Below are 26,585 nucleotides of genomic sequence, written 5' to 3'. Positions count from 1 at the left end.
AAGGATGGCTGTGGGGGCCTGGAGGCTATGGCTTTTCGTTTTACCGACCAAGTCCAGAGAGACTGCGCAAATTATATATTAGGCACAAAAGTCAATTTTACATATATAATTTACTTTTATGACCAAGAGTGATAAAAAGTGAATTATTTCATTTCGACAGTAATTTAATTTATTTTTTCAATTCTAAAAATTGTAATTATCTTTTACTCTAATGAAAGGAAAAAAAAAATCATAAAGAACTTATAGTGATTTTACTTCTCCCCTTTTTTCTTTTTTTTTTTTATCCCCCTTTTTGAGATAAATATTTTTAAACCATAGTAACGCCGACCAACACAGATAAAATATACGCGGGGATGGTTGCAATATGCAATTAATGCCGTTTAACCTGCCGGCCATGTTGTGATAAATGCCAATTGCCCAGTATCATTGACCTTTTTTAATTTAGTCAACGTTCATATTTATTTTTTTTCCTTTGGTCTTTCTAGTTATATGTTTTTTGTTCACAGGCAGATACAATGTGTACAGTCCAACTTTTAATGCAAGTGACTAGCAGAAATCTCATTCGGTAGTTGAGATGTGTTATCTCGAACTTTTTATTCTCTTGGTTGTACGTTATTTTTGACTCCTCAACGCATCACTTCTTAAAAAATCGGAGGATGTCAAAGTAGAGGCTTCGAAAAATATGTTGACATCTTCTATTTGGTGATGTAAAAAAAATATATTAATGCCATTGACATCCACATAAATGAAGAAAAATAAATATTTAATTCTAAAAAATATAACAATACATAGTGTAGAAATTCGAAATGAGTATATCTACGTAGTCGCAGCTCGGCGACTGCAAACCAAAATCTGATAGGCTTGCTCATGCTCAGCGAGATCAAGTTGCTTCGGCGGATGAAATTGAATGCAGTCAAATATTCCACCATTTACGTTTTTCCATTGCCTTGGCGAGCTCATTCGCCATTGAGGCAAAGTTTTCAGCACCGCTTTGTAGCTCTTCAGTCCGTCTGCTGAGTTTCTGGATGAGAACGCCAAACGAAGAATGTTAAAATACCGAATATGAATAGGTTTATACAATACCAAATTGATTTTGGCTATTTTCATCATTTATAAAATTTTCACTGACAGAGACGTAGATAGGCTAGTCTCTGCCTCGTGTTGATAATCAATCTTGTCTCCATGAGATGCAATGAAGCTTACTGAACTACTTGAGAGATAAATTACGGATTTCTTCCTGTCTCAACCCAAGGTTAGATCAAGGCAGTTCACTTCACTGTTGCATAGAAGAGGTAAGACATTTTTCATTTCTTTCCTCTTGTTTGGTTTGTTTAATGATACAAACCGCGATTTTTCACGAAGAAATGGTAGCTAGCTATTTTTTGCAATAATAGTAAGACTAAAAGAAAGATATCTATGCAAATGACTTTGACAACTAGTAAGCTCCATGGAATCATATCAAAGAACATAAAATGTCCAGCAGACACAAATCCCATGCCTGTCATATATTAACACAAAACCCGGGACTGAACCGCTAGGGGTATAGTTGCTCCTAACCCATTTTTTTAATCATGGCCATTGAACTTGCACAAGTGAAGTTAAGATATTGAAACGGATTTCCACTAATTCTTCGCAGTCTTCAGTAATTACAATATATGCATATCCATCAAAGATAATATAAATTCGTTCTTCAAGTGGCTTACCTCAAGTTTCTCCTGGCGTTCTATAAGTTTTTCTTTTGCTTGTGCAGCGGCAGTGGAAGCATCCTAGAACAATTGACATGGTCAGACAGAAAAATCCCAATAATAAATCATGAAGTCATTCACAGGTTATCTGAAAGGAAAATGTTACCCCGGTGTTCCTATATTTAGCAATAATTTCTTCACGTGTCCGAGCCCTTGGTTTAGTATCTGCGGTACCACCTTCGAATAACATTTCCCTCTCAGTTTCCTTTCCTAAAAGTTAGCAGAAGAAAATGTTCGGGTCCATCAGGCTTAAACACAATCTATCATTAGAAAGAAATTAATAATTTTTACCTTTTCTGTCATTGTTAGCAGTAAGAGATGAGGATACAGTAGGAACAGGTTCATCTATTTCAATATCATCTGTAACACAAGCAAACAATTGAAGCAAAATATCATGCACTTCGTTCATTGACTCTTTTCAATAAAGTGAATACCATACCCAGGTTAGGGCCGACATAGTTAAGGACTCACCTATGTGAAGATCCAAGTCTCCTACGTCATATTCATTGTCTGGTTCAGAGAATGGGAATCTTGAGAATATGCTATCTAAATGGCCAATCAAAGCTTCACGAGCTTCAATATAATTCAAACTCGAATCTGCCTTTTCCCCTTTCAAACCCTTCATCATATTTCCAATGAATCCAGGGATGGTACTCTGGAAACAGAAACAGACAAATTCATTAACAGATTGAGAAAAACACAAGTAATGTGATATTTGTAACCTGTGTCTTCTTTTGGCTCTGGGAGAAACTAACAGCAGCATCAGCTGCAGCTGCAAGGACTTTATCATGTAGCCCAGGTGAATTCTCAGGAATCCTGAAATAAGCGTAGTTTCTTTTAAGAAATTTATCAGCTGAATGTACATAGCTTTGCAGGGGGTGGGATTTATGTGGTGAGAGAGGGAAGGGGGAGAGAGAGAGGGAGGGACCTAAATTCATTTTCACAGGCCAAAAATGATATTAAAGCAAATTCACATCCATTCACCTATAAAACATAAGCACATCAGTTAGATATCAAAAATTTATAGCATGAGACATATGGCTGGATAAAAGCCGATGTACCAATGCTAGTTTGCTAATGAACAATGGGAATATTTACAAAAACTGTCCTGCCATTCTGTTTCAAAATTAATTTTAATACATGTCCAAGGTCGAGGGGGGTTAATATAAAATAATAATAAAAAACAAGACCATACTCTAGATGATAAATCATGCAACATTTGATAGAGATTCCAGTTTGAAATCAAGAGCATGCTTGGTATTGTTTCTTTCTAAAAAAGAAGCTGCTTATTTCAGCAGTATCACACGATACTGCCCAGAAAAGCCATTAACTAAGCCAAACATGCTCCCAAGGCACCTAGAACCAAAACATTTATTCTAACCGTTCCATTTCATTCCATCCCATTAGTCTGACTCGCTAAAGTCCACATGAGATCATGAGATTGCATTCAATTGATCCCGATTAACATAATAGCCTTGTCAAAATGTTCACATGGTACTAACCCAACCCAGGCAGCTAGCTAATAGCATCATGAAAAACTAAACTTGCTAAAAGATCCTATACTTTCTTTTATCTGATGGATGCCATGCATAGGACTGGTAAACAATTGGTGAGACATATTTTAGCAGACATTATTTCTGTCAAAGAAACCAACCAGAGTAATCTGCCCCTTATCAGAAGCACTCATTGTCTTGTTCATATTATTCTTGAAATTCCACCTAAGAATTGACATCAGTGAAGTATCTCCCACCAACTCGAGTTCTGGAATAGTCCTGGAAAGAAAATGAGAGAGTTGACTATTCATCATATCTCTACACATACTATTTCATCATTTCCGATTACATCAAAAATAATATTTACTCAAAGCATTTAAAGTAAGAAAAGTGAAAATAGCATGTTACTTAGCCCCTGTTTGTTTACCGTTAAATTGGAAAATGAGTTTTGCAATAGTGAATTTTTGGAGAATGGGTGGTTAAAAAGTAGAAAAATGTTTTAGGTTTATATGCAAAATATTTTATTTTGAAAATATGTGATTGAAAATGAATGAGAAAATAAGAATTTTCAAGTAATGATAGACTAGGTTTAGTATCACGAGACAGTTAAATATACTAGAATCCTCAATTTTTATTACTTCTTAATCAGTGACTTGCTATAATTACTCTTCAATTTTCTGTTGAAATCTATTTTGTAGAGGTACTCAAATTGGATTAGTGATCGATTTCTAGGTTCTGTCATAAACCTAATTGTTTACTTCTAATTATTTAAACCAATAGTTCAAACCGCAATCAAAGGTATGGCAATTCCCATTTTTATAATAGCTTCTGTACCCAAAACAATTATATCTCCAATTATAGCCCTCTGGACGTAAAATAAATCTCTTCTCAACATCCCCAAAGTGTATGAGACAAATGTATAAATTTCGATTAGGGTCGTATTCTATGGTTACGATGAGTAAGCACCTGGATATATAATTATTTTTGGCTAAACCTTTTTCCACATGTTTCGAATTTTTAACACAACCATTTTGTAAGAAAATAAGAATATCCAAAATGAAGATAACAAACTATTCTTTTTCTGGAAGAATGTCAACTTAATATAATGTCCTGCTTCTTGTTCATTAAAACTGTGATTATACACAAAACATACTTTCCTGCATGAGCATGTAGAAAATGAAAAAAGTGGTGAGAGAGTGTAACACTCAAAATCCTATCAATTTCTTGCCTGGTAATACTGAATTTCTGCCTCACTACTGTGATTTAATGTTATTTGACTTATTTTTACCACAGTGAAATGTAAGTAAAAGTAACCTACCACTTCTACTAACACATTAATATCTTTTCTATATATTCATATATTCCTCCCTCTTTTTTCCAATTAAAGGGGGGCAAATCCCCTAAAAGGAGGCTTGAACCCAGGTCTTTTTCCTGGTAGGACTTTCACTCTTACCACTTAAGCTAAGCCTCGGCCTTCATATATTCCTCATAGGACAAGCATGTTTTCTTGACATAAGTTATCTCGAAGAAACAGATAAACCGTTTTCCATTTGGTTCCTTTTTATCTTCACATAACTTTGAAGCGGCAGCCTTGTGCAAACGCATCCCAGCCAAGTATAAATCATCATTCATTCAGAAAAATCAGCAGAACCAGATAGACACATAAATAGATTACCTTATTTCAATTTCTCCAGTTTGATAAACTATGATCAATCCAAATTCCTCTGCACTTTTCTTGAATATTGTAGTCCAACAACAAGGTTTCCCAAGTTCCAGTATACTGATAAATTTATTCTCCACCTAAAGTCAAAGAATTTCTCATAAGCTGTGGAAGAAAATAATAATTACTGTTAAAATTGAAAAGGATAACAGAGTAAAGCACCTGAATTATGGACTTTAAAGAGTAGAAATACAAAGCATCCTCACAGCAAAGTAAAATTAGAGATGCCATGGGTAAGTTCTCTAAATATGTAAGTTGCTTGGGATTTTCAGCTTCTGATGAACCACTTAGATTCTGATCACTTGTTTGCACAGGTGGACTTTCAGCTTCCTGATTGGGCAAAGTTGTCAGTGTGTGCTTTTTGGACCCTTCAGGGAGAGGATCTTCGCCTTCTGCTAGCAAACAGGTCCACGAAGACGGTAAACATCTGAGCACAAAAATTAGTTTGTATCATCAGACTGAGATACTTGCCTAATAAATACATGCATATGGCAGTTGACTCTTCCTTTGTATGTATTGACTGAGAACTGATCGTTTTGCCACTGATGCTATCGATTAAAACCATGTGTGCATCATTCGTCAAGACAAAAGCAACCTCCTTTGCAGATTCAGCTACAGTTCCACTTTCAGAGTTCTTTAGACTATTTTCACGAGTATCCGGAAAAGTTCTCATTGCCAAAGAAATGATTGGGGACGTTGGGCTAGATACACAGTCTGTAGTATATAAAACTGATAAAGAACCAGTATCAAGCATTGTGACCTGTAATAGGATAATTGTGATATGAATTTAGAAAACTTCTCACACTTAAGCAAAACTAAATAGGCATACAGATGATTGTGACAGTGGTTTCTGTAAAAACTAGCTCACCTGCCCGCACTGGAATCCAACTGCAAGTCTGACCCCAGAAGATACAAATTGCAAGGAAAGCACTGGAGAATTAAGGATGGAAAATATAGCATACACGTGATTTTTCTCCTCTTGCGGCAAATGATGAACTGTAAATAAACTACATAGCCGTCACCATATGTATCAAAGAAACAGATGAGAGTACGAACACATGAGAGCCAGTATGACAGTGAGAGTATCAGAAAGAAAACTACTGAAGGACCCAGCTCCCAGCAATGCCTATCTAAGAGCATTTTAGGACAGCAGGAGCAGGAGTTCCAACATACTTCACGAGGCCTCATCATCAGAATATCATTACACTTAGGTCACTCCCATCCATAGGGCATTCCATTAATAAAGTATCTTTGTTTAATTGAGTACCTTTTGTTTATGGTTGACAGGGTATAGAAATACACAACTAAAATAGAATACCTCCTGGGATGATAGTGAAGAAAGCTTATGAGAATCTATAGTAGAAACATGCAAGACAAACTGATGACAATCAAACGTTCTATTGCTTGTTGCCTTAATTTTACTTAGTGTGGTCTAGCCAGCAGTCATTCTTCATTTTTCAGTTTTGTTTAAGTTCTAACTCATTTTTTAATGTGTCCAGCTTCTCACCATACATAATTGGTTTAACCAAGCCATCCAAATATTCGATAACATGAAACTTGGTATCTCGGCTGAATAGAAAATAAAGATGTGATGTGAACAACAATAAATCAATACGTTTGACGTCATGGAAATACATAACATAATTCAAATAAAAACTTCAAATATTATTTTGACATTTCTAAAGGAAAGAAAAAACATTGCGACCATATTACAGACCCACTGCTTGAGTAGAGAAAATGCAATAAAGCTAAGCCCTTGTTTGATTTTTATTTTTTGAAAAGAGATTTTTTTGAAGAATGGGTAGTTAAAAAGTAGGGAAAAGTAATGGGTCCACGTGGAAAATAATTTTATTGGGAGAAGTGTGGTTGAAAATGAGTTTGAGAAGACGTAATTTAGAAAAACTCAAAATCAAAAAAGGGCTAAATCACAGGATTATGTAGGCTTCAAATCAAGCTTTTGTTTCATTACATGGTTGAAATGCCATCTAGAGTAGCAGAGAAGGTCAACTTACAGAAAATCAAGACTCCAATTTAAGTATCAAAGTTCACGCTGTAACTTTTATATGGAAAATCTATTTTATCCTCTATTCTTAGAAATTACCTAAAAGGAAAAAACAAACTCCTGCTTAGGAACAATAAACCAGATCCTTCCTAATGTCAAAAAAGCCCAAAGCCTGAAGAAGAGAGTATTAAGGAAAGAAACATAAATTACGACGAAAAGAAGAAAGAAATTCATTTGCCAAATTGTTTGCTCCTGGAAACAACTCTCACTTGTGCTCTTTTCTTGTTTACCAGTGCCTTGCCTTCACCATTATTTCTCTCACACTTCTGCCGTAAAGACAATGGATGTACTCAAACTCCTAAAAATCAACATTGAAATTCGTTGATCTAATTCTCAAACTTACCAAATTGCAAGTATTACTGGCCAATATTAATACAACCAAATTTTAATAATCCTAAAAAAATAAATCCTCAACATGACTTGTACAAAAGCAAAAGGAAAAGGCAAAAATATTAATGAACAAACAAAATAGTACCTTCATGTTTGGTTTCAGCTACTATGGTCAAGTTTCTCTGATTAGAATTTCTTTCTAGCCTATAAAGGCAAACCTATATAAAAATAGAAGATTACTATTCTATCACAGAGTTGGTCTTAATATATAATTTTGACGACAATTTAAATAAAGAAAATCCGTCCCTTTACTAAGTGTTCAAGCTTTTGAATGAGGCTATTCAACATGGTAAGGAAGTAGACAAAGGTCTTGGATTAAGTCTCATCACTGCTCATTTATGACTTATGAAAAACTGTGCACGTGTTAGCCTTATGGCGTACATGTGAGGAAGCATCTTAATGAATTGTTTCCTCTCTTAACATCTTAAGATTTTAGATGAGGCGATCCAAAATGGCAAGTTAGATTGAGAAGCGAGGAGCAAAACCAGTCTGGTTTTGTGGTGGAAACCGTTGTAGAAAAAACCAGTGAACTGACCACGTAAACCCTGAACCAGATAAACTCGTTATGGTCTTCCCGGTTTTTGAAGTTTTCTTCTTTAAAAAAGAAGAAAAAAATTTCCTCCACATACAGTTTCTCATCTTCATTGTTTGGATTGCATCTTGATTCTTGACTTTATTCAAGAACATGCAGCTGCCACGTCTGAGCACAAATTAAAAAGGAGAGGGTATGGTAGAGAAGAAAAACATTCTTCTCATGGGATTGATTTTGTGTGCCAGGTTTTATCTGAATTCTAGTTAGCATCTTCAGTGGGGGTGCAAGTTTTAAAATTTGACATTTTAGCTTTAACTTTTTTTCTTCAGCTGGGGGGTGTGTGTGTGTGTGTGTGTCTGTGTGTGTGTGTGTGTGTGTGTGTGTGAGAGAGAGAGAGAGAGAGATTTTCGTGATTGTTTTTCATTGGAGAGATTTGAGAGGGAAGATTTTGTGAGAAGGCACATCCTTTGAGAGATCGTTAAAATGAGGAATTATAAGTGTTGTAAATAGAGCCCAAAAGAAATGAAAATAGTAAATCTTTTTTGAAATTAATCACGTGAAAATTTATAATAATGCAATTCATGATTAATTGCAAGCCAGTCTAATGGCAGTGGACCCCTAATTCATTGTTCACTGCATTAAAATATATCACAACTCCATGAGAATAAAGTAGGGACCCACTACCACCTAATGATCACCACTAATGATGAATAGCATTACTCGCAAATTAACAATATAGTGTTATCAAGAATGGAAGGAAAATAATTTAGGTATATTAATTATTTATTTTTTAAATTCCAACATTCAACCCCCGTTGAACCTTTAACCCTTCGACCTGACCTTTTCCGATTTAATGCCAATGCCAGATTTCTATACATTGCATATAACATTGAAATTAGTTCTTACCAGACCACGTTCATTGCCAACAGCTAAAGTCAAGGTGGCAGAACAAAGGTCTAGTGCTGATACTGACCCATCTGCACCATCGACTTCAATACCCTTCATCTGCACATCACAAGGTTTGTGAGGGATAAATATTATTCGAAATCAATGAACTGTTGATCAATATTATAAGAGATGATGACAGTTGATTTAAATCACAGATGCAAAATTTAACAGCTTGCAGTACTACACTAACCTCAAATCCTAAAACAAAAATAAGTGACAGAACTGGAAATGTGGCATCCCATATTCGAACTGATCCATCTTGATATCCTCCTATATATATTCTCTGATTACTACTAACTTCAGCAGAAGACAGTTGACAAGGAATCCCGCCGGTCAGAGGCCACCTCGTCCTTTTAGTCGTCATATTACCCGCTGCTTGTAGTGTTGATTTTGAATCTGTCTAATGAAATGATAACTGATCATTAAAATGAACAATGCAAGAATTAAAACACGGTAGAGGGTATCCAGTACCTCTGAGACTGTTCTTGAAAAAATCGCTTCAGAATTGATCAAAAATAGCTTTCCCAGAGTCATACATGGTTCAACAGTGGGTATAATTGAATGGTATTGAACTGCATGGACAGATTGATTCTTCTCTAGCCCAGATTTGAACGTAGACAAAGAAGGATAGTCATAGAAATGCAATTGCCCAGGATTGGTCAATAAAAACAGTGAAGTTGAATCATTAATGTCTGCTTCATATGGATCTGACAGTGCTATCACATCAGCAAAAGATCCATGAAGAGCAAGGTCAACACGATCAACACACTTCAAGTTTATTAGTCCAGGAGACCAATCAAGATCAAGGATCTGCATAGGTATGAGCATTACAGAAATTGTTTTATCAAATATTAGAGATTACTTGGAAAGGAGAACGTTATATTTTGACTTCTTTAGCCCTCTTCATGTTCAGTGTTGACAAACAAAGATCATTAAGATTTATGAATCAAGCAGAACTGTATTGTAGTTGTTAACTGGAAAAATGAAAAGTTTTAGAGGATGACATTGCAATGCTTGCATCTCGAGCTAGAAAATAATCAAGCAGTTCGCCAACAGAACGTGCTCAAATAATCTTGGACAAGCTCAGGGCCATTACGCTTCGCAGTTTGACACCATGAGATATAAGAATTATATTTCTGGATCAATAATTTGGTTAATGTACATTGGAATATTCCTAATGTTCTGAATAATCCATATAAATTCACATCTTTATGAATGAAAAGTAGAATTTACTCAAAAAAGCAATACAGTTCACTGTCGTCAGACAATCATGGAAAAAATTCTTATAATCCCACTCATTGGATTATATTCAGAAAGGAAGACACCAATTGCAAAAATCCCCTCATATGATGTGACTGCTAAGACAAGGGACAACAGAAATTTTTTGTTATCTAGAACTTGGAAAAGTTGCAAAATGAATCCCTTGATATGATGTGACCGTGAAGACATCCGAGAACAGATATTTAGTTGTCTAGAACTTGGGGCCACTTAAAACAAGAAATAAAAAGTTGTCCTCATTGCGATATCATATTACCAATGCCAGGTGATTTGTCTCTATACACTGCATAGATGTACATGCATAAGAGATGAAATATGGGAGGCAACAAAGAAAATGAAATATGAATACAATGAGCAGAAGGTAACACTTCTAACAGTATATTAGTAAGATACACAGACACCAAGCAAACATGCAGGATACCGTGAACAGTGCTACGTCATGGTTGGTAACAGCTAGAGACAAAACGAATTATTGAAACTGTAGAACAAATACCTATCAAAGAAGAATTTATGATTGCAAAACCAAATAGTCAAGAGAGCTAAATTAGGGTCAGTTACTCTGAACATACCGTCAAGACTTCTTCAGACCCAATGTCTTCACCACCGTAAACAAAAAGTTGACCTCCACAACCATATTGGGCCTTATTAGGAGACCAGTGCAGAACAATGACAGGTAGTCTTCTATCTCCTGATGATAACTGTATCTTAACAACATCATTAGATGATTTATGTGCTCTCTGACCATTTCTATTATCAGAAACTAAAAGGTTCCATAGCAAAATATCTCCGTCTACATAACCAACAGCTATTACTGACCCATCAGGAGACACCCAACAGAGAGAGCTTATTTCCTTTTCTGCTTGTTCATCATCTAATGAATTATTCAGATACGTATGGCTTTCATTATTTGAAAAATCAACAATTGTTCCCTCCTTCAGTTGGAGATCTCTATAGCCTCTGATAAGAACAGCTCTATCCTCGGTAACATCCCAGAGAATGATCAACCCATTCTCGTATGCAATCAGAACCCTGAAAACGAATAGAAGTAATATAAATGAAGATATGAGAAGAGCACCTTGAGTACAAGACACAATGTTAAGAACATAGAATCATGTTTCAGCTATCATGGAAACAGAAAAAATTTAGGTGATAGACATGTATAAGGAAATATACTTAGTCAATTAAAAGGAAATTAGCAAACTCAGTGATCCAACACTGGATGTGAAATGGGTGTACTTGGTGATTATAGGTTTGTAAACAGACTTCACACACTAACTCACAATGACATTTCTTAATTTATCAGCAGAAAGATATATATAATGAACTGCAAAAATCTGATAGCAAGTTACACTTCGGATTCCCATACAAAGTGTTGAAACTGTGTACAAGATATGCCGACAAACAATAAGAGATATTCAAACAAAATAAAATACAGTACAACATAACATGAGAAGCTATTAAGGTCATCACGTAGAAAACTTAAAAAAAGATTCACAAGTACTGAATGACAGCCATGCTCTTCAATCTTATAGCACCAGGCAAGAGGTAAACGATCTCATAACCAATACAACTTTTTCCTTTTTGCCCTATTGGTGGAGCGCGGGAGTTTGAAAAATGTGTAGGTTATCCTTCGGACCTTTGCTTTAATAGAAAAGATGAAAGGCTTCTCATTTTACTAGGTAGCAGATACTCAAAATTTGACCACCCACCTATCAATAACAATACAAGCATTAACTTTCCAAATATAAATAATTAAAATAGTTTTTGCATGTTTTGTATCCTCCCTCTATAATCATTATCTTTTTCTCGTTAGAAGTGTAAAAGAATAAAAATACACCATGGTTGAGTACAAACATAGGGTAATACAAAACAACAAACTAAGTCGTATTGCCCATAAATTTGAGGTCGGCTATGAGCTCTGTTTGATCCGTCCTTACACTAGGTAATACACGTCAACCGAAATAAATTGGATAGAACAGCACAAGGACAGCATAAAACTGTAGAAGTATTATTCATAGGAGTTATACAACAAGAACCAAGGAAATATAAAACTACAACGAAAGAGCGTGCTCTAAAGAAAGTTGGAAGTGATTTCTAAAGCAATTAAAGGTAAGATTGCCAGATATACCAGAATCCCCATCTCGCCATTAACTGAAATTAAGTAAAGCAAATAAAAGACAATAAACATTTTATTTAAAAAAAATAAAAATAAGAAACAAAAAGAAGAAGCCAGCAATTCTTTTATAACTATTAGGACGAGAGAGCTGATGATGATATTAAGCCAGATGGTGAAAAGTTAATAACAATGATCAAGGCTTAACTAATGTCTAACTGGAAGAGATGGAAAAAGAATTCGGAATGAAACTTGGAGATTTCAGTGAAGCCAAGAGATCTCTAGGTTTTCCACTATCATCAGCCACTATCAGGATGCGGGTGAAGTGAAAGTCAAGAATTTCATGACACGTATAAGACATACATAGAAACAACTCAGATGAGTTTATCACTGTTCTTTACCTTAGATATAAATGTAAAAGGATGAAAAGTGAGGATGGTCTCCCATAAGTGTTTCATGATCCCTCCCCAATACATGTGTTAAAAGATTAGTACATTAATATTAAACAAAGGCCTCATCATACCTAGTAAGAATCTCGATCTTTTATCAGGGAAAGAAACCATGTGTCAAAATGTACACTTAACCATTTAGGTGATTACAACAATTTGAAGAATTATGGAAAGAAAGGCACAAGAGAATTGAAGGAAAAATTGACATGCTAGAATTCCCAGCAAGGAATCTGGAAGGAGAAACTAAGCATTCTTTCTCTTACCTGTTCCCAGATGAACAAGGTTGGGATAGAACACCGACGATGGATTGATGATCAGGCAATGAAATACCAGCTCCTTCTGCAAATGAGTGATAAGTGATAATATAAAGATGTAGTATATTCTAAGCTTGTTGGGAGACTTAATATAGCTTTATATCACGTACTTTACAAGGAGATATTGATAGGATTTACAACAAAATTTCGTTTCAACAATGGATCAGATGCTTAGAGATGAATTTGAATATCCGAAGTTCTCATATTTGTCAATAAGTTTCCACAGTTTTATTATCCAATATTGAACTAATTGGACAAAACACATAACTGATCATTCAAATAAATAAATAGCATTCTTAAAAGTTACCAGGAAATTATGTTACCAGCTATAAGATTTGGAGGAACATGGTATGGTAAGTGCAAAAGTTTCCTTTCTTCAGCATCATACTTTAGAGCAGACAAAAATCCATACTCATCGCCGACATACCTGAATGTCAACAGCAGTGAGAATTTAGCCATGGATGAAGTAATTACTTCATTTTCATCTAATTGGTGAACTATTCAACTGCAACATAACAGTTTCTCCAGTCTCTTACATGTAATGAGTGCCATAGATAATAGAGAAAGCTGTTATATTGGACTCCCATTGCAAATTAGAAGATATGCACCTTTTCTCTAGATCCCAAACCTGTTAAACTTGCACATTTATTGGCAGTCAAAAAGGAAAAACTGGGCACTGTATACGAAGAAATAGAAGGCACAAAAGGGGGGAATTGGAGAAGTATGTGCAGATGCAAAGATTGAAGAGCACAAATTGAAATATTTCACCAGATGCTGGTGAGCAGCCTACAAGTAATCGTACCTGAATTTCATTTTCATTGGAAACAGTCACTAGAAAACCTTGGTTTTGCATGAACTGAAAAGAGAGCAAACATAAGTGGAAGATTAGAAAAAGCTCTTACTTGGTCATCTATGACCCAAAAAGGGATTAAAATGCAAGTAAGAGATGGTTAGTACTTTTACAAGGAGTTGAAACATCTGGCTTAAGCTTTCATACAAATATTACTAAAACATCTATTATTTCTTTCAGACAACTATTTTCTAGAAATCATCTCAGCAAAACAAAATAAACATACAATGTAATCGTGTGAACATGAAAAACTATAGAGAATTTCATTTGGTAAATGTACGAAACACAAGTAAGACATATCGCAAAACTAAAAAATTACAGAAATAAAACATAGTAAGCAGATAGCATCAGGTGTACAATGATCATCAACAATAACAATAAATAAAGTTGTTTTGGCATCATGTGAGATGTACAGCATTTAAGAAACCATCGAAATTCAAAATCAACTACTTAAGAAAAGCAATAAAAAAACAAATATCCCGTAACGAGAGTAATGGACAAGATAGAAGAGGATAGGGTATAAGATGCAGCCCACTTTACGACCTAAGGCCACTAACCTCTAAATTCTTAAAGGGCAAGGATTTAGGAGACATAAGGAGGCCTTCAATATTGTCTCCACCAATTACTTTGATCCTGCCATCTCTGCAATTCCAATCAATAAAGAAGAAAAGGATTACAAAAAGGATGGCACAGAAAATCAGATTTTGAAACCAGATCTCCAAAACATAACCATAAATCTCAAGCTTCTCACGACCACTATATCATAAACTTCTACCCTCTCCTCCCTACTCATACATGAATAGAGTCAGCAATGGTTCTTAGTGCAGTTTATGCTGATGTCAACACTCAACAACTGCTGATAAATGCAATGTGAGACATCTAGATTCTCAAGGCTGAAATGTATGAGAACAGCCAAAAATGTGGATTTTGAAAATCAGGGATGATTCACAAAACAATAAAATGTAACAGGAAATGATTCTGAAAGTGGAAGAATTGTATGATGTACTATACTATACTCATGCAGCACATATAATATAATCATTACCAGTTAAACAATTCTATACATTGATATCCATACAAATGTAGAGAAACTTAAAACTCACAGTGTCCCAATTGCCAAGAGGCGTTGGATGGGGTCAAAAGCCAGAATTGATGCAGTAGATGGAATGCCATAGTGAATGGAAACACTTGGTGCCATGCTTTGGTGCACAGCATTCTGCTAAAGAAAAATGCAAACATTAGCACTCACAAGCCCACTATAGAGAGGCAGCAAAGATAGACAAATAGACCTACATTTGTAGGTTTGGCAACCAGCATTAGCTATTGGAGCATTTTAACATTAATACAATATAAACTCAAAGAAAATTAATAATTCATCCTAGGATAATATGTATAACTAATCTAGCAAGTTAATGTGAGAACACTGAAACACATCAAACAATTATTTGATTAAAAAAGAAACAAAAAAATGAGAAATGTATTTTACTAATTTTTGAAGACAAAAAAAATTGTGAAACTCTATGAAAAAGCATTAATGGTCTCCAAATTTGTTGGAAAAAGTCTTAGGCCCTGTTTGAGCCACATTCTTTCAAAAAAAAATAATTCTTAAACAATGATTTGACATCATTTCAACCACACATTCTTCAATAAAATAATATTACATGCAAATCTAAATTTTTTTTCCATTTTTTAATTATACATTCTCCATCAATCTACTATTCCAAAATACATTCTTTCAAAATAATGTGACTCAAACACACAAGATTATTGCGAAGACTCTGGCGAATAGATTGAAGGACGTGCTCAGAAAGTGGTGACTAAGTGTCAGAATACTTTTGTAAAAGGAAGGCATATTTTGGATACTGTGCTTATAGCAAATAAATGCGTAGACGCTAGATTACGTTTGGGGTGACAGGGATGTTATGCAAGCTCAATATTCAAAAGGCCTATGATCACATGAACTGGGGTTCCTTATGTACATGTTCAGGAGATGTGACTTTGGGGAAAAGTGGTGTCGGTGGATTTAATTTTGCTTCTCTACCGTTTCGTTCTCAGTCTTGGTTAACGACACCCCGAAGGATTATTTTCGAAGTAGCAGAGATTTGAGGCAAGGGAATCCCTTGTCTCCATTGCGGTTTGTGATTGTTATGGAGACATTCAGTAGAATACTTGAGAAAGCTGTGGGAGAAGGTTTGATAAGGAATTTTACGGTTGGACACTTACAGGTTTCCCATTTGCTGTTTGCAGATGATACATTAATTCTATGCGATAAGTAATTTAGAAATTTGCGTCAGCTACTTCTATGCTTTGAAGCGATGTCGGGTTGAAGATTAATTTGAGAAAATCTGAGGCTATTCCAGTGGGAAAAGTTGCTAACGTAGATGAGTTGGCCAATATATTGAGTTGTAGGGTTGCGCAATTGTCCATGTCATACCTTGGGCTCCCTTGAAGGGCAAGGTTTAAAAGTAAACATATTTGAAATGGAATTGTCGAAAGGATGGAAAAGATGTTAGCAGGATGGAAGCGTATGTACCTTTGGATGGGAGGCCATTCTACCCTCATTAAATCCACTCTCTATAATCTCTCAACTTATTTCTTATCACCGTTTTTCATTCCTGTTATAGTGGCGAATAGGTTAAAGAGAATTCAAAAGGAGTTTCTTTGGGCAAGGTTAGGGGAAGAGAGGAAATTTCATCTGATTAATTGGGATGTGGTCTGTTCTTCTGTAAGGATGGGAGGCCTAGGATTAAGGAGCCTTGTTTTGTTTATCAAGGATTTATTGGGCAAGTAGTTGTGACGATTTGGAGTAGAGAGGGAGAGTTTTTGGAGAGAAATCATAGGAGCGAAGTATGGTGTGATGGAAGGGGGTTGGTGCTCAATCGAGGGTCATGGATCTTATGGGGTAAGTTTGTGGAAGCATATCCGACAAGGATGAAATGATTTTCGAGATAAATTGACTTATGTGGTGGGGATGGCAATAATATCAAATTTTGGGATGATTGCTGGTGTGGAGATCGTCCGCTAAAGGCACGGTTTCCTTCTTTCCACGGCAATTATTTTGAAACCATCCGCTATGGTGAATGATGTAATAGTCATACATAATGGAAGTTATAGTTGGATTATTGCTTTTGAGAAGGGATTAAAAGATTGGAAATTGGATGATTATGCACTGTTCTTGACTTCCTTGCACGAGGCACGGATTCAAGTAGGAGAGAGTGATCATAGCAGCGGGATGATATTTTTCAGTTCGCACTTATTTTAGATCCATATTTGGTCCCGCGGAGAGTTCATTCCCCTGAAAGATGGTGTGACAATATAAATTGCCTCCACAAGTGGCTTTCTTATTATGGACGGTTGTGAGCGGGTAGACGTTAACGGTGGATAATCTTCGAAGAAAAGACTTTTGTGTTATCGAGTGGTGTTATATGTGTAAGAGAGATGGAGAAACGATTGACCATATGTTCATCCATTGTGATGGTGTTCGGTAGCTGTAGAACGGTCGAGATAAGGACGATAGGCTTGTGTGGAGTCTTATTGCAGGATGCATTGTATGGGAGGGGGGGTGTGTGTGTGTGTGTGGAGAGAGAGAGAGGAACAGTCGCTGTTTTGAAGACCAAACAAGAACAATAGAACAAATAAGAGAATTGTTTTATATGACTTTGTATACTTGGTTTAATGTTATGGCCACTAATCGTATAGAATGGTTGCCTAACTTCATATCGTTTCTTTCTTGTTTATTTTGATAACACACCTCCCATGTATTATCCTATTGATTAATAAAATTACATGACTACTTATCAAAAAATGATGCCATCGTGCGAATTATATATCCTGTAATATAATATATAACGATAGTTTCATTTATTAGGCATTCCTGATATGATTACAGTGGTGCCAGGTGGAATTTAAGTTTTGAATACAACTGCCATAGGCGAAGGCAATAGCTTTCCGATTATACAACAAAGTTCATCAGTAGTGTTTGAATGACTAATCAGATATAGAGCAGCTTTGCCTATGTGACACAAGGCATGAGTGTTAACCAATGTTTCAAAAATTGACTCGGAAAAGGATAAGGATCAAGGGTTAAAGGGTCGAACCGAGGCTAAACCCCATGCCAAAATTAAGTAAATGAATACACACAAACAATAAAACATTATAACAAAAATATTTTTTTTTAAATTTTAGTGCTACTAATTCAAAATAAATATAAATCCATATTTGTCAATTAGATTTATTCATCTAGTTTATTTTAAAACTTCATAAACCAATCATTAATATGTCCAAAATAATTTACTTTGTCAATTGAAATTATTTGTACTTTGGAATCCATGATTTAGATCCATGCTATTATAGGATGAAGTACATAATTAAGCCCTTGTTTGATCCCCATTTTTTAGGTAAAAAGAATAATAGAATAGTGATTTTTTAGAGAATATGTGGTTAAAAAGTAAGGAAAATTTTTGAAATACGTGTATAATTATTTTATGGAAGAATGTGTAGTTGAAAAAAAAAATGAGAAATGTATTTTACTAATTTTTGAAGACAAAAAAAATTGTGAAACTCTATGAAAAAGCATTAATGGTCTCCAAATTTGTTGGAAAAAGTCTTAGGCCCTGTTTGAGCCACATTCTTTCAAAAAAAAATAATTCTTAAACAATGATTTGACATCATTTCAACCACACATTCTTCAATAAAATAATATTACATGCAAATCTAAATTTTTTTTCCATTTTTTAATTATACATTCTCCATCAATCTACTATTCCAAAATACATTCTTTCAAAATAATGTGACTCAAACACACAAGATTATTGCGAAGACTCTGGCGAATAGATTGAAGGACGTGCTCAGAAAGTGGTGACTAAGTGTCAGAATACTTTTGTAAAAGGAAGGCATATTTTGGATACTGTGCTTATAGCAAATAAATGCGTAGACGCTAGATTACGTTTGGGGTGACAGGGATGTTATGCAAGCTCAATATTCAAAAGGCCTATGATCACATGAACTGGGGTTCCTTATGTACATGTTCAGGAGATGTGACTTTGGGGAAAAGTGGTGTCGGTGGATTTAATTTTGCTTCTCTACCGTTTCGTTCTCAGTCTTGGTTAACGACACCCCGAAGGATTATTTTCGAAGTAGCAGAGATTTGAGGCAAGGGAATCCCTTGTCTCCATTGCGGTTTGTGATTGTTATGGAGACATTCAGTAGAATACTTGAGAAAGCTGTGGGAGAAGGTTTGATAAGGAATTTTACGGTTGGACACTTACAGGTTTCCCATTTGCTGTTTGCAGATGATACATTAATTCTATGCGATAAGTAATTTAGAAATTTGCGTCAGCTACTTCTATGCTTTGAAGCGATGTCGGGTTGAAGATTAATTTGAGAAAATCTGAGGCTATTCCAGTGGGAAAAGTTGCTAACGTAGATGAGTTGGCCAATATATTGAGTTGTAGGGTTGCGCAATTGTCCATGTCATACCTTGGGCTCCCTTGAAGGGCAAGGTTTAAAAGTAAACATATTTGAAATGGAATTGTCGAAAGGATGGAAAAGATGTTAGCAGGATGGAAGCGTATGTACCTTTGGATGGGAGGCCATTCTACCCTCATTAAATCCACTCTCTATAATCTCTCAACTTATTTCTTATCACCGTTTTTCATTCCTGTTATAGTGGCGAATAGGTTAAAGAGAATTCAAAAGGAGTTTCTTTGGGCAAGGTTAGGGGAAGAGAGGAAATTTCATCTGATTAATTGGGATGTGGTCTGTTCTTCTGTAAGGATGGGAGGCCTAGGATTAAGGAGCCTTGTTTTGTTTATCAAGGATTTATTGGGCAAGTAGTTGTGACGATTTGGAGTAGAGAGGGAGAGTTTTTGGAGAGAAATCATAGGAGCGAAGTATGGTGTGATGGAAGGGGGTTGGTGCTCAATCGAGGGTCATGGATCTTATGGGGTAAGTTTGTGGAAGCATATCCGACAAGGATGAAATGATTTTCGAGATAAATTGACTTATGTGGTGGGGATGGCAATAATATCAAATTTTGGGATGATTGCTGGTGTGGAGATCGTCCGCTAAAGGCACGGTTTCCTTCTTTCCACGGCAATTATTTTGAAACCATCCGCTATGGTGAATGATGTAATAGTCATACATAATGGAAGTTATAGTTGGATTATTGCTTTTGAGAAGGGATTAAAAGATTGGAAATTGGATGATTATGCACTGTTCTTGACTTCCTTGCACGAGGCACGGATTCAAGTAGGAGAGAGTGATCATAGCAGCGGGATGATATTTTTCAGTTCGCACTTATTTTAGATCCATATTTGGTCCGGCGGAGAGTTCATTCCCCTGAAAGATGGTGTGACAATATAAATTGCCTCCACAAGTGACTTTCTTATTATGGACGGTTGTGAGCGGGTAGACGTTAACGGTGGATAATCTTCGAAGAAAAGACTTTTGTGTTATCGAGTGGTGTTATATGTGTAAGAGAGATGGAGAACGAAATGACCATGATTCCATCCATTGTGATGGTGTTCGGTAGCTGTAGAACGGTCGAGATAAGGACGATAGGCTTGTGTGGAGTCTTATTGCAGGATGCATTGTATGGGAGGGGGGGTGTGTGTGTGTGTGTGGAGAGAGAGAGAGGAACAGTCGCTGTTTTGAAGACCAAACAAGAACAATAGAACAAATAAGAGAATTGTTTTATATGACTTTGTATACTTGGTTTAATGTTATGGCCACTAATCGTATAGAATGGTTGCCTAACTTCATATCGTTTCTTTCTTGTTTATTTTGATAACACACCTCCCATGTATTATCCTATTGATTAATAAAATTACATGACTACTTATCAAAAAATGATGCCATCGTGCGAATTATATATCCTGTAATATAATATATAACGATAGTTTCATTTATTAGGCATTCCTGATATGATTACAGTGGTGCCAGGTGGAATTTAAGTTTTGAATACAACTGCCATAGGCGAAGGCAATAGCTTTCCGATTATACAACAAAGTTCATCAGTAGTGTTTGAATGACTAATCAGATATAGAGCAGCTTTGCCTATGTGACACAAGGCATGAGTGTTAACCAATGTTTCAAAAATTGACTCGGAAAAGGATAAGGATCAAGGGTTAAAGGGTCGAACCGAGGCTAAACCCCATGCCAAAATTAAGTAAATGAATACACACAAACAATAAAACATTATAACAAAAATATTTTTTTTTAAATTTTAGTGCTACTAATTCAAAATAAATATAAATCCATATTTGTCAATTAGATTTATTCATCTAGTTTATTTTAAAACTTCATAAACCAATCATTAATATGTCCAAAATAATTTACTTTGTCAATTGAAATTATTTGTACTTTGGAATCCATGATTTAGATCCATGCTATTATAGGATGAAGTACATAATTAAGCCCTTGTTTGATCCCCATTTTTTAGGTAAAAAGAATAATAGAATAGTGATTTTTTAGAGAATATGTGGTTAAAAAGTAAGGAAAATTTTTGAAATACGTGTATAATTATTTTATGGAAGAATGTGTAGTTGAAATTGAGATTCAAAAAACTGCATTCTTGAAAAAATGGGACTCAAACAAGGGCTTAAGTAATAATTTAGTATTTCAATTGGCAACGCAGTGTAGCTTTTATCCATTAGCGGGCACTGTAACTTTAATACTTATCCCACATCGGATGATGAAAAGAAATATGGATGAGTTGTTTTTAAAAGCTACCATCCTTCAGCTGAAATCATAGATGGGCTTTCCATGGAAAGTGAGCCTATTATTAAAAATTTTGTTAAAAAGAAAAGGCAACCTAAATAATTGGTAAAAAAATCGTGACTGGGTTTCAGTTTACGATCGGTTCATTGGTTTAGTTATCGTTTTTCTTTTTTCGGTAAATTGATAATAACCAGGCTGGATTTGAGACCGATTCCCGATTTTTCCAGTTGAATCGGCCGGTCCGATCCTGTTCTCATAAAATTGATGTCAACGACCTATAAGGCATAAGTCTCAAAATAAACCAATGCAATAACTCAAAATTATAAAGATGCAAAATTATGCTTATAATAAACCATAAACTATATAAATACAATCCAAACATTGCAACAAATTAAAAGTCTAATTTGTAAATCAAAATGGACCAATTTCGCTAAAGCATATAAAACAATGTACCAACTATTCATGAAGTTCTCTTACTTTAATTTCAAAAGAAAAGAAGCCCAATATTGAGTTGTAGGGTTGCGCAATTGTCCATGTCATACCTTGGGCTCCCTTGAAGGGCAAGGTTTAAAAGTAAACATATTTGAAATGGAATTGTCGAAAGGATGGAAAAGATGTTAGCAGGATGGAAGCGTATGTACCTTTGGATGGGAGGCCATTCTACCCTCATTAAATCCACTCTCTATAATCTCTCAACTTATTTCTTATCACCGTTTTTCATTCCTGTTATAGTGGCGAATAGGTTAAAGAGAATTCAAAAGGAGTTTCTTTGGGCAAGGTTAGGGGAAGAGAGGAAATTTCATCTGATTAATTGGGATGTGGTCTGTTCTTCTGTAAGGATGGGAGGCCTAGGATTAAGGAGCCTTGTTTTGTTTATCAAGGATTTATTGGGCAAGTAGTTGTGACGATTTGGAGTAGAGAGGGAGAGTTTTTGGAGAGAAATCATAGGAGCGAAGTATGGTGTGATGGAAGGGGGTTGGTGCTCAATCGAGGGTCATGGATCTTATGGGGTAAGTTTGTGGAAGCATATCCGACAAGGATGAAATGATTTTCGAGATAAATTGACTTATGTGGTGGGGATGGCAATAATATCAAATTTTGGGATGATTGCTGGTGTGGAGATCGTCCGCTAAAGGCACGGTTTCCTTCTTTGCACGGCAATTATTTTGAAACCATCCGCTATGGTGAATGATGTAATAGTCATACATAATGGAAGTTATAGTTGGATTATTGCTTTTGAGAAGGGATTAAAAGATTGGAAATTGGATGATTATGCACTGTTCTTGACTTCCTTGCACGAGGCACGGATTCAAGTAGGAGAGAGTGATCATAGCAGCGGGATGATATTTTTCAGTTCGCACTTATTTTAGATCCATATTTGGTCCGGCGGAGAGTTCATTCCCCTGAAAGATGGTGTGACAATATAAATTGCCTCCACAAGTGACTTTCTTATTATGGACGGTTGTGAGCGGGTAGACGTTAACGGTGGATAATCTTCGAAGAAAAGACTTTTGTGTTATCGAGTGGTGTTATATGTGTAAGAGAGATGGAGAACGAAAAAATTGAGATTCAAAAAACTGCATTCTTGAAAAAATGGGACTCAAACAAGGGCTTAAGTAATAATTTAGTATTTCAATTGGCAACGCAGTGTAGCTTTTATCCATTAGCGGGCACTGTAACTTTAATACTTATCCCACATCGGATGATGAAAAGAAATATGGATGAGTTGTTTTTAAAAGCTACCATCCTTCAGCTGAAATCATAGATGGGCTTTCCATGGAAAGTGAGCCTATTATTAAAAATTTTGTTAAAAAGAAAAGGCAACCTAAATAATTGGTAAAAAAATCGTGACTGGGTTTCAGTTTACGATCGGTTCATTGGTTTAGTTATCGTTTTTCTTTTTTCGGTAAATTGATAATAACCAGGCTGGATTTGAGACCGATTCCCGATTTTTCCAGTTGAATCGGCCGGTCCAATCCTGTTCTCATAAAATTGATGTCAACGACCTATAAGGCATAAGTCTCAAAATAAACCAATGCAATAACTCAAAATTATAAAGATGCAAAATTATGCTTATAATAAACCATAAACTATATAAATACAATCCAAACATTGCAACAAATTAAAAGTCTAATTTGTAAATCAAAAATCAAAATGGACCAATTTCGCTAAAGCATATAAAACAATGTACCAACTATTCATGAAGTTCTCTTACTTTAATTTCAAAAGAAAAGAAGCCCCTGTTTGGGTTTCATTTTTTCCAAAGAGTTACTTATCAAAGTCAAACATTAATTCTAACCATTCATTTCGTAAAACCCACAAGCACTATCATTCATTTCTTAAAGAGTGAAATTTTATTAAAAATAAATGAAACAAAGTCGAGATATACAGAAATTAATGGGGAAAAAAGAAACGCATAGGCAACAAGAAAAATACATTTTCCAATTCATTTTTTCCATTTTCTAGGGTTCATGATTTTCAAATCTTGAAATATGGGGAAAATGGTGTATATCTAGCTAAAGTAGTACTTAAGCCCACACTAGTGACTTGTCTTGTGGTTTCAATGATAAGTAATATAGAGAATTCTTTATGATGATAAATTTTGAATCCCTAAATTCTTACGAGATCTATAATTTGTGTGATTGCTTTTAAAATCTTTCGCAGGAATTTCATAGGGCTTCATAATCAGAGAATTAATCTAGAGCACAGTTCACATGATAGGCTGAAGACCCAAATTAGGATTAATACAATATCATCACATGTAATAAGAGTTTCTCCTTCATGAAAAAATTGATCAGAAGTCATCCCTTGATGGTTCATAACGATCCCTCCTCAGTGATTCTCATTTTAGTTTTATTATAATAGTATTTTTTATGAAAGATCAAGACCTTACTAGTAGATAAGTACAAAGAGCTGGAGGAAAGTCACATTATGCAATGGACATTATTATAGAGAATATATAAACTTTGAATTGTGAAAACAAATGATGTTATAAGATATGTCTAAACATTACTCCTCCATTTATGACGCTAACACATCTACGCATAAATCTAACAATTTCTAGTTCTTCCCGTAAGAATCTTATTAGCCAAAAAAAGGTGATCTAGTGGCTACATTGAGGTCTACTATAAGGTAGATTGGTTCAAGTCCCACGACATTCCAGCTAGACTGCTGTATCGCAGAGAAACAAGCTACAAGACTATTGTTGCGCCAGGATTGAATCTTCGAGTAAACAGATGTCCCTCTGTTAAGATAATAGCTTATGTTTAATTCTAAAACATATTTAAAAAATTTGTTACACGAACCTTAAGGAACATCGTTTAAAGGCATAACTTATGGGGAAGATGACTTATTCAGTTGGTGAAATTATCTCAGAGACATAACTGCGTTCGTCGATCAAGATCCAATACTTCAAAAGTTAAGCTCTCACAGATTCGTATCTCTCCTCAAATAATCATTACTCCAAATTTCAACGAACGAAAATAACCACTCTGAGCTGATTTCGTTTTGCACACGAGTGTTTAAGCATCAAAACAAAATTAACAAAATCCAAAAACGAAAAGTGGAAAAAGATCATTTCTTTATTTCACTTTGTCGAATTCCTCCCAAATAACCCCACCCCAATACGGAAAAAATACTCAAACTAACAAATAAAAATTAATCAAACAAGCAATAAATCCAATATACCTGGGATGCTGATGATTGCGATTGAGCGGGTTTCTCGAATAATTTACCTAACATATTACTGTATTGGTAAGTCGAAGCTGTGAGATTCTTTACTGGAATGAGAAATTGATTTTCTTCAAATTTTTGTTGCTATTTTGGCAGTGGGGTCAACGTGTATCCTTCTGCGAACAGGATTGCGGGCGAGTGCGAAGTGGGAGCCGAATCGGACCTGTTCAATATTAATTTGGGGTAGTCCACCGCCTACTCGGAAAAATTTCATATCAAATGACTCATTTTAAAACTAAAAATTAGAGTTAAAACTCCAAAACTAGGATATTAATTACATTATTCATAAAAATAATTAATTTAAATATATATTTTATTAATTAAATATATTAAGATCACAATTCGATATACAATTTGGTAACAAATTATCAAATTAATTAATCATAAATTATTTCTCGATCACAGACCAAAAATTTTATAGGTCAAAAATAAAAAAATTTCTCAAGTCACAATTTATTCATTTATCATAAAATCAATAATTTATAGGTCACAACATATTTATCGATTACAAATCATAAATTTTATAAGTCACAATTAGGGATGGCAAACGGAGCTCGTGGGCGGCTGGAGCTCGTAAAAACACGAGCGCGAGCCAAGCGAACGAGCCGCTCGCGACGAGCCCGTGAGCGGCTCGTTTATAAAGTGACTGAAACGGCCACTAACTTTTGTCAGCGACTGTTTCTGTCCCTGAAAATTTATTTATTATTATTATTTTTTTTAAATTTATGACTGTTAACGGTTACTACGGTCACTGAATTTTCTTAGTGACCGTTTCGGTACGTTAATTTTTATTTATTTATTTATTTCTCTCTTCTTCTTCCATAAATAGTAGCATTTAGCCACAAAATTTTCTACAATTCACTCTCAACTCTCTTGTGTTGTATTGATAGTTGTACAATTTTTATATACAATTTATACAATATCTAATTCTCATTTCTCACTATATTTATTGAAATTTCATCCAATTTTCATTTCTCACTACATTTATACAATAATTTTTTTACTAGTTATTACTTATTACAATTAAACAAATGGATTCGCGCACATTTGTCGAAAACTTGTTTGGTGTGGGATGAAATAAATCGCCTATGACACCCAAAGTCAATTTCGGAATCAATTTGAAGGTCTAAATGATGTGCCCCTACCTAAAGATATGCCAGATTTGGATCTTCATCATCATGTAAACGACAAACCAAATTATCCAATTAATTTGGATGATGTTAACGTTCCCGGAGCGGAA

At 35.2% G+C, this 26,585-nt stretch overlaps 1 protein-coding gene across 2 annotated transcripts; it reads right to left on the bottom strand.

The window, feature by feature from the left end:
• Positions 1-693: 693 nt before the first annotated feature.
• Positions 694-25,552, bottom strand: LOC111403038. Of its 2 annotated transcripts, none has more exons than XM_023031385.1 (24): positions 25,301-25,552; positions 14,998-15,110; positions 14,452-14,536; positions 13,847-13,900; positions 13,581-13,672; positions 13,368-13,471; positions 12,994-13,069; positions 10,738-11,197; positions 9,362-9,700; positions 9,081-9,290; positions 8,849-8,947; positions 7,496-7,568; positions 5,827-5,954; positions 5,430-5,718; positions 5,121-5,350; positions 4,914-5,038; positions 3,400-3,517; positions 2,674-2,729; positions 2,468-2,561; positions 2,217-2,400; positions 2,037-2,105; positions 1,852-1,955; positions 1,704-1,766; positions 694-1,021 (listed from the first exon to the last, which is right to left on the bottom strand). In XM_023031385.1, the coding sequence occupies exons 1-24, from the start codon at positions 25,352-25,354 to the stop codon at positions 914-916; spliced, it is 3,327 nt and encodes a 1,108-aa protein (XP_022887153.1). In that variant the 5' UTR covers positions 25,355-25,552; the 3' UTR covers positions 694-913. The 2 variants fall into 2 exon arrangements, with proteins under 2 accessions (XP_022887153.1, XP_022887152.1); XM_023031384.1 differs by having other exon boundaries at positions 14,998-15,113; positions 25,301-25,546.
• Between the last annotated feature and the right edge of the window lie 1,033 nt (positions 25,553-26,585).

Source organism: Olea europaea, chromosome 11 (genome assembly GCF_002742605.1).
Source record: "Olea europaea var. sylvestris chromosome 11, O_europaea_v1, whole genome shotgun sequence".
Taxonomy (NCBI): domain Eukaryota; kingdom Viridiplantae; phylum Streptophyta; class Magnoliopsida; order Lamiales; family Oleaceae; genus Olea; species Olea europaea.
The sequence above is the reverse complement of the archived record's forward strand: the minus strand, read 5'-3'. Positions and strand labels throughout refer to the sequence as shown.